The 8,201-nt window shown below is 67.6% G+C and overlaps 1 protein-coding gene across 1 annotated transcript in view; it reads left to right on the top strand.

Moving 5' to 3' along the window:
• Window positions 1-8,201, top strand: part of PRRC2B (proline-rich coiled-coil 2B) — a 40,463-nt gene that overhangs the window by 19,744 nt on the left and 12,518 nt on the right. Inside the window, exons 12-15 of the mRNA XM_004677874.2 lie at window positions 801-1,021; window positions 2,660-2,855; window positions 4,992-5,211; window positions 5,883-7,934. Of these exons, the coding sequence (XP_004677931.1) occupies window positions 801-1,021; window positions 2,660-2,855; window positions 4,992-5,211; window positions 5,883-7,934 (2,689 nt within the window). The remainder of the gene's footprint in view (window positions 1-800; window positions 1,022-2,659; window positions 2,856-4,991; window positions 5,212-5,882; window positions 7,935-8,201) is intronic.

Genomic DNA, 8,201 nt, shown 5'->3' with positions numbered 1-8,201 from the left:
GGCAGCCCGCGTGTGAGCGCCTTGTTCCCCGCGTGGGCTCCGAAAGGAGTGGGCCGGCGCTGCGGAGGGACGCTGGGCAGCCGCCGCCCCGTCTCTCGGGGGAGCCCTCGAGGGCCCAGGCGGCCGTGTGCTGTGGACTGGCGGAATCGGCTCTTTCTGGAAGAGAAGGCTGGATGTTAGTGCCGCCCCCGGGTGGCTCCTGGCGGTCGGCGGGGCCCAGCAGTGCCCACGCTCGCCGACTCAGTGAGCTCCGCTGTCCCGAGGGGGCCCGGTCAGCCTCACGGCACTTGCTGGGAACCGGCGGTAGAGGGTCGGGGCGGTGGACGGCGGGGTCTGCCGTGGCCGTCCGTCCCGGGCCCGAGGGCTTTGCTGTCTCAGTTGGGTTAAGAACGCAAGTGTCAGTCATACTTGAGTAAAGCAGAAAGTACAGTGGAACGCCCAGAGCCGGCGGAGGGCGTCTCCGAGGGACTGTGCTGTGCGCACTCGCGAGCCGGGCGCGGCTGCCTGTCCCCTCGCCGGAGCCCCCGGCTGGGCGCGGTGGGGGTCCTGACTCCGACGTCCGACGGAGAGGCTGACGGGGCATGTGGGCTCCTCGGGGGCCCTCTCCTGGTGCCCCGCGGCCCGAGGCGCCCCCTGGCCGGGCCTGCCCTCTCGCTTTGTCGCTTTCTCACCTCTCCGTGAGGGCAGGTGCTGGGTCCAGAGTGCGAGTGGCCCGGCTGTGGGCTGGGGGCCAGCAGAGGTGTCTGCTGCGGACCCTCTGTGAGCCCACCAGGGCTGTCCTCTGGCTGCTTGTCCTCCAGGCTCCCCCGAGTTGGCTGCCCAGGAAGCCCCCAGCGCGTTTTCCGAAGAAACCCCGGCAGCTCCTCCAGCTGTGGCTCAGAGCAGCGGCAGCGAGGAGGGGACCCAGGAGTCGGGGTCCCCCGCTCAGGAGCTCAGCAAGTACCAGAAGTCACTTCCTCCCAGGTTCCAGCGCCAGCAGCAGCAGCAGCAGCAGCAGCAGCAGCAGCAGCAGCAGCAGCAGGTAAACAGGGCGTCACCCAGCGTCACAGGCCTGACCCTCCCTCACACTCAGCCGCTTTAGTGAAAACCAGCCCGAGGCGCCGTTGCCTCGGGGTGTCGGGAGTCGCCCCCCAGCGCGTGGCTTAGGTGGACAGCTCTGCTGGTTTCTGCTGCGGAAAGCGCTTGCGTGTTTTTCCTTGACCTCGGTGTCCCGTCCTGGGAAGGAGACGGCCAGGGTGTGCACTGGGCTCCGCTTCGGGAGGCTGCGGGCCTGCGCTCTGCACTGGAGCCCCTCGTGGGTCGGCCGGGGGAGTGGCCCGCGAGTGACCAGGCCCGCGAGTTGGGGGCGCGTGGCCGCAGGGCTGGTCCTGGCGGGCCGTGCTGGCCGCAGGCAGGTCCGCGCCAGCTGGGAGCAGGAGCGGCTGCTGTCGACACGCCGGGGGCGTCCCTGGTGCTGCGGGCTGTCCTCAGGAGTGTGGTGTGTCGTCGGCTTGGCGGGAAGCTCCTCTTGGCCCCGGGGCTCACGCGGGGTGGCGTGGTCATCTCTGCTGTCTGGTTTGGTCGTCTGGCCGGCTGGAAGCCCACGAGCAGCGTGTGCTGGCGAGCCGTGTCGCGGGAAGCCAGGGTGGTTGATGGAGCCCTCAGCCCAGCGCGGATGCGGTCAGCGCCTGGCCGTCGGGACTGCAGCACGCAGGGCGCCCCGCGGGCAGAGCTCTTGTGCCTTTCTCAGACTGCGGTTGCCTTGGAAACCCTCTGCCCAGTCCTCTCCTTGGCACCAGCCCAGGGCCCGGAGCAGGCAAGCGAGCGGCTGTGCTGTCACGGGCCCCTTGCCCCCGGCGCGGTCAGGGGGCTCGCGGGCGCTTCCCTCCAGGTACCCCCGGGGGCTTCCGAAGGGAGAAATCTGCTCGCTCGGGGGCAGCCATCTTGCAGGAGTCTGCCGGAGGGGCTGTCTGGCGGCCGCAGCCCCCCGAGGGAGCCAGGGCTCTTGACTGATGAGCACAGCTGGAAGGTGCTGGTCCCCGCTGGAAGTGGGGTAGCCGGGTCAGCCCTGGCGGCCACCCCGCCAGGGAGCAGTTCCTGGAATGAGCCCGGACTGGGGGCGGGCCCTTGACTTTGCGTATCGTGTGGCTGTTTATTATGTGGCGAGTTTTCCTACCTGCCGGCGGGGCCAGGGTGCTGTGGACTCAGCCCGCAGTCTCTCGGGTCTGGTCCAGCAGCGGCGGTGCTCTGAGGCCTGTCCTGGGGGTGCGGCAGGCTTCCCCGGGGGGTAAACTGAAGATAGAGGCGGCAGCTGGGTGCGGGGTCGAGGGAAGAGGGGCTTCCCTGGCACGGACTGGGGTAGGCAGACGTGGGAGGGCAGGGAGCAGGCAGGAGCCTCAGGACCCTCCGGGGCGCCAGAGGCCTGCGGGGGATGAGCCGGGGAGTTGCTGTGCAGTGTCGGTCAGTCGGCCGCCGGGGGTGGGGGCTGAGCGCAGACTGCCTGGCCTGTGTCCAGAGAGGAGCGCGCAGCCCTGCTGCCTGCCTCTGCAGCACCCCTTGCCTGTGGGAAAGGGGTGCCGCCTGGAGGCCGCTGTCCGTGGGGCGGCCGCCCCCGGCCCGGTGTGCGGTGCAGGGCAGGCGCCTGGCCCCGTGGCCCCGGCTCACCGGGTCTCTCCTGCAGGAGCAGCTGTACAAGATGCAGCACTGGCAGCCTGTGTTCCCGCCGCCCTCCCACCCGCAGCGCACCTTCTACCCACACCACCCCCAGATGCTGGGCCTCGACCCCCGCTGGATGATGGTGCCGTCCTACATGGACCCGAGAGTCACGCCCGCTCGGACCCCCGTGGACTTCTACCCCCCCGCCCTGCACCCCTCGGGTAAGTGCCCGGCTGCCTCAAGGTGTTGCCTGGGTCTAGGCCAGCCGGCGCCCCGTCTGGGCCCCCCTGCCCCGTTCCCACAGCGGGTCTGAGCGTGAACCCGCGTCCGCGGCGTCTCCCCCCACGGAGTCGCTCCCGCAGCCGTCCCCTCTCCCGTGGCCTTCCCGGCTCCCTGTCCCCGTTTTGCGCCTTTTCTTTCCCGAGGCAGTGTGCCCCAGGATGCGATGTAAAAGCGGCCCTCCTGTCTTGGTTCATTCTTTTGTTTGTCTGAAAGATTTATTTATTTATGCGTACAAGAGCTGGGGTGTAGGCCAGAGGTGCCTGCGTGGGAAGAAGTGGGTGAGAGGGTTCACCAGAGACAGAGTGGGGAGCAGAATGATGGGCCCACTGAAACACACTGCTGAGGGGAGCAGGGGGAGACAGGAGAGGTCTGCTGTGTCTTAGCCCCTTACGCCACCAGGAGGCCTCAGGCAGCTGCCTCGTGGGCCTCTGCGCTCCAGAACGGGTCACAGACTTCCCGCAAGCAGACAGCAGGCCTGCTAGGGTCGGCTGCTGTCAGTCTGGCTGCTGTCGAAAGAAAACACACAGCCCGTGATGAGTGGGGTGGTTTTCGGTAAAGCTTGAGTTATAAAGCAGGTGGCAAGGTGGGGTTCTCTCTAGGCCTGGGGGGGCTGCCCAGCCGCCCGGCTAGGTCACGTGGCCTTGGTAGAGGCTTTTTCTGTGCAGGCTCCCAGGCGGTCTCTGTTCTCCCCCGCCCCCAAGTGTAGGCCAGCTGAAGGGTGTATCTTTTTCAATTTAATGTGGTTCATTACATTGAGCTTCCTAATTCTGGCGAGCAAGTAACCTGTCACCGTCACAGTTTGCAGCACCCTCTGTAGTCACTAAGGTGTGTACTTAAACCTGCCACTTGGGGGTCCTGGGTTTGTTGGGGGCGACTGGCGACCCGCCCCCCGGCTTCACGGTCGCGACGACAGGCTTGCTGCGTTTGCTCCCTCCGTTTGCTCTGCCGTCACCCCCCTCTCTTTTGCCTCTAGATTAGCGTTTCTTGGGGTTCGCCTCAGCCCCAGCTTTTCGCTGCCATCGTCTGAGCCCGTCTTGGGGAGTGTGTCTCGTAGACACAGTGGTGGTGGTTTCATCCGCTCTGAGGAGCCTCTGCAGAAAGCCTTCCCACTGTGTGCCAGCCCTCAGGCCCCTCGGCCTGGCCCCAGCCCCGCCCCAGAAAGCAGCAGCTCTTGCCTGGGGGTGCCGGTGCGGAGGGTCCCGTTTTCTTGGGGACACAGCTCTGCATGTGGAACGTGAGCTCTGTGTGTCCAGCACGTCTGTGGCTGCAGGTAGCCAGGCCGCCCCCTGCCAGGAGCCAGTCGGGGCGAGCGTGGGCCGAGCCGGTGCCTCGGCAGAAACCAGGTCCAGGCTGGGGTCCTCCAGGCTTCCAGAAGGGCCCGGCCCACTTGGGCTAGGGGCGCACTGAGGTCACAGCCTCTCAGCAGCGCCCTCCACCGGCCTGCGCTCCTGGCCACGTCACCTCAGCTGTGACGGCTCGCTGAGCTGTGTGCAGAAAGCGTCTGAGGGTCCGGCTGCCCCCACCCCCGCACAGGCCCGCTGGGGCTCCTGCCAGCCGCCCCAGCCCGACGCTTGGCTGGGCGCAGACGAGAGGGCGTGGCTCCCGGCTGAGGCGCCTCTCTGCCCGCCCCGGGCACTGCCCCGCCAGCGCGGGCCGCCGTTGCCGCCAGTCTCGGCAGAGGGAGCAAAGGCATTAGAGCCGGGGTTTCTTTCTGAATCTTACTGCCTGGGTCTGGGTGTGTTGGCTGCCAGTCCTCATCTTCTGGGTCTCCGTGCAGAAGACCCTGAGGCCTCGGAGGACACACAGGTCCCAGAACCCCTGGTGGCCCGGCGGGCGCGAGCTGCTGCCCCAGGGTGAACCGTCCAGCTGGGACCGTCGGCGCCCGTTGCCACTGTAGGCCTTTCCCGTCCGCGCAGGCGCTAAGAGTGACTTGCCAGGCTCTGAACAGCCTCTCAGGAAAGACCCGGAGGCTGCGGGGTTTCGGCAGGTGGGGTGCCACGTCACACCGGAGAGGGCTTGACCTGGGGGTGTGGCTTTCTGACTCAGCGACGCTGACGGGTCTCCGCCCCTCTCAGGACTGATGAAGCCCATGATGCCGCCTCAAGACCCCCTCGGCGGGACAGGCTGCCGCTCCGAGGACCAGAGCTGCGCCCCTCCGCTCCGAGAGAGAAAAGTGGCTCCCGTTGACCCGGCCCCTGTGTGGGGCCCGGAGGGCTACCTGGCCCTGCAGAGCAAGGGCTACTCCCTCCCTCACCCCGAGGCCCGCGACACCTTGGCCATGGACATGCATGTCAGGTGAGACGGACTTTGGGCCTACTGACCTGCGACCCAGGAAGAACTCTGGGCTGTGACTGAGGGGCCCTGGCAGAGCCCTTCCAGGAGACCCCGTTGGAGGGGGCGGGGCTCCTGCGTGGGGTGCCGGTGCCCTCCGGGAGGGGCATGTGAGGGGGCACGGAGCTTTCGTGGGAGCGGCTCTTACCTGACGGCGGGACTGGAAGGCAGTGGGAACATCCTGGGGTCAGAGGCCAATCTCAGCTCAACCTTGGGGTACGGGCAGGTGGAGGCCGTGCAGGGCAGGTGGGGTTGAGAGCAGTCACGGCTCTTTCCTGTGAAAGTAAAACAAAGCAGCTGGCCCTGCCGGCCCAGGCCCAGACGCTCTGCGGACTCCCAGGCTCCAGCGTGTCCTTTGCACCGAGGATCCCAGCTGCGCTCTGTCTCCGGGGTGGCCCGCCGAGTCCACCCAGCAGCCACTGCGTCTCCACTCTCTGGACTCCGGGGCCACCGACCAGCCCGTGGCCCAGCCGCTGAGACCCCTTCAGAGATAGAGCAGATGTCGGTGCTTGTGTTTTTTTCTTTTTCTTTTTAAATTTTTTTTCCTTTTTAAAAGTAAGCTCTGTTTTCGTTCAGCATGGAAGCCAGGAACCAGGCTCCAATCACATTGACTGCTTTTTCTGGTTCCTTTTCAGGAATGAATGCTCTTACTCTGCCTCACCCGGAAGGTCCGGGGGCGTAAGTGCCCAGCGCGATCTCCTTGAGGAGAGAGGGGAGGAGTACTTGAGTGCTTTCGACAAGAAGGCCCAAGCAGACTTTGACAGCTGTGTCTCTTCTCAAAGAATAGGCCAGGAGCTTTTGTTTCCACCCCAAGAAAATGTTCAGGAAGCAGGTGCCCCTGGGGGTCACGCCCCAGACCTCCGGTGTCCCCCCCTGGAGCCTGACTTTGCCCCAGCTGAGAAAAAGCCAGAGTTTAGCAGTTGGGATGTCAGCCACCCTCCAAAGGCCGCTGACACAGCCAGCAGTGTCGAGAAGGAGGCGCCCCGGGAGGGGCCAGCCTTCAGCGTCTCCTGGGGGAAGGAGGGTAGCCCCCGCAAGCAGCTGCCTCTGGAGCCCGAGTGGACGCCGGAGCCCCAGAGCGCCAGCAGCCAGCACCAGGAGCAGACCTGCAGGACCCGGCGGTCAGGGCCCATCAAGAAACCTGTCCTCAAGGCCCTCAAGGTGGAAGACAAGGAGAAGGAGCTGGAGAGGGCTAAGCAGGAACTGGGGGAGGAGGGTGCCCGCCTGGCCAAGGTGAAGGGGGCCCCTCAGGCGGAGAAGGACGAGGATGAAGAGAACGACCCCACGCTGGCGAACGCCCCCCCCGCCCCTCCGGAGGACCCGGGCGCTGCCGCGGGCCCCGAGGACAGCAGCTTGGCGGAGGCCGAGAAGCCTGACAGGGCCTGGGAGACGAGAGCATCCCGCGAGTCCAGCGACATCCCCCCGACCAAGAGAAACAACTGGATCTTCATCGACGAGGAGCAGGCCTTTGGCTGCAGGGGCCCGGCCCGGGGCCGCGGCCGCGGCTTCCGAGAGTTTACTTTCCGCGGCCGGCCAGGCGGCGGCGGGCTCTGCGCTGGGGGGGTCCTCGGGGCGCGGGGCATCTACAGCCAGAGGAGTGGCCGCGGTCGGGGTCTGCGTGACTTCGGTCCCGCCGAGGAGTTCCCCAGAGCCAGGCCCCGGCGGAGGGTGGCCAGCGAGACCCACAGCGAGGGCTCCGAGTATGAGGAGCTGCCCAAGCGCCGCCGCCAGAGGGGCTCAGAGGCCGGGCCCGAGGGCCCCCTCCTGGAGAGGGGCGAGGGCTCCGCCGCAAAGGCTGACTTTCGGGACTCTTGGCGCTCCAACAGGACGTACCCGGAGGACCTCGGCAGTCTGGACGCTAGGAGCCGGGGCCCCCGGGCCTTCGGCCGCGCCCTGCCTCCCCGGCTGAGCCACTGTGGCTACGGCCGCCGTACCTTCGTGTCCAAGGAGTCTGCCCACTGGCAGAGCAAGAGTGCCGGTGCCTCCTGGCAGGAGCCCTGTGCCCCGGACGCGTGTGGGCCCCGGCGGCCCTCCGACAGAGACTACACCCCAGACTCCTACAGACACGCGGACTCCCTCGGTGCCCGGGCCCTCGAGGATGGCCGCCTGGAGGACAAGAGGCCCTTCTTCCCGGATGACCCCGCAGCTGACCCTGAGAGCGCAGAGAACCGGCCCTTCCGCAGGAGGCGGCCCCCGCGCCAGGACAAGCCCCCTCGCTTCCGGCGCCTCCGGCAGGAGCGCGAGGCCCTGGGCCTGTGGGGGCCCGAGGACGAGTCCCACCTGCTGGCTGGTCAGTGGCTGGGCCGGGCCAAGCTCTGTCCTGGGGACGAGAGTGGCGCCGCAGGCCGCCGGTCGCCCGAGCTCCCCGGCCAGAACTCCTCGGACCACGCCAACGAGGAGTGGGAGACGGCGTCCGAGAGCAGCGACTTCAGCGAGCGGCGGGAGCGCAGGGAGGGCCCCGGGGCCGAGCCCGAAGCGCCGCCCGACGGCAGCCTGCCGGGGCCCGGAGCAGGCGAAAAGAAGGAGCTGGCCAAGAGGAGCTTCTCCAGCCAGAGGCCCCTGGCGGACAGGCAGAGCCGGAAGCTGGAGCCGGGGGGGTTTGGGGAGAAGTCTGTTAGGCCAGGCGGTGGTGACACTTCTCCCCGTTTTGAGAGCCAACAGAGTGGGACGCCCTTGAAAGCCAAAAGGTAAAACGAGCACAACCCCCAGGCCCCTCTGTGTTGTCGCGCTGTGGGGAGCCGGGGCGGCTCCGTGCATGCCCCCAGGCGGGTCCGTGCGCCCGGCCGGCCGGGAGCCCTTGCGAGCGGCGGCCTCGCGCTCCTGCACCGCATGTCCGCTGCTTCGTGGCGTGTTGCTGATGTCCGTGTTGTGTGGCTTGAGGATCACAGCCGGAAGACCCTGCCCCGTGGTCCCCGCGACGCCGTCCCGGCCCCCGGCCAGCAGCTCGGCCCGTG

This window comes from Condylura cristata, unplaced genomic scaffold, assembly GCF_000260355.1.
Source record: "Condylura cristata isolate star-nosed mole 26May11 unplaced genomic scaffold, ConCri1.0 scaffold00006, whole genome shotgun sequence".
Lineage (NCBI taxonomy): Eukaryota > Metazoa > Chordata > Mammalia > Eulipotyphla > Talpidae > Condylura > Condylura cristata.
The sequence above is the reverse complement of the archived record's forward strand: the minus strand, read 5'-3'. Positions and strand labels throughout refer to the sequence as shown.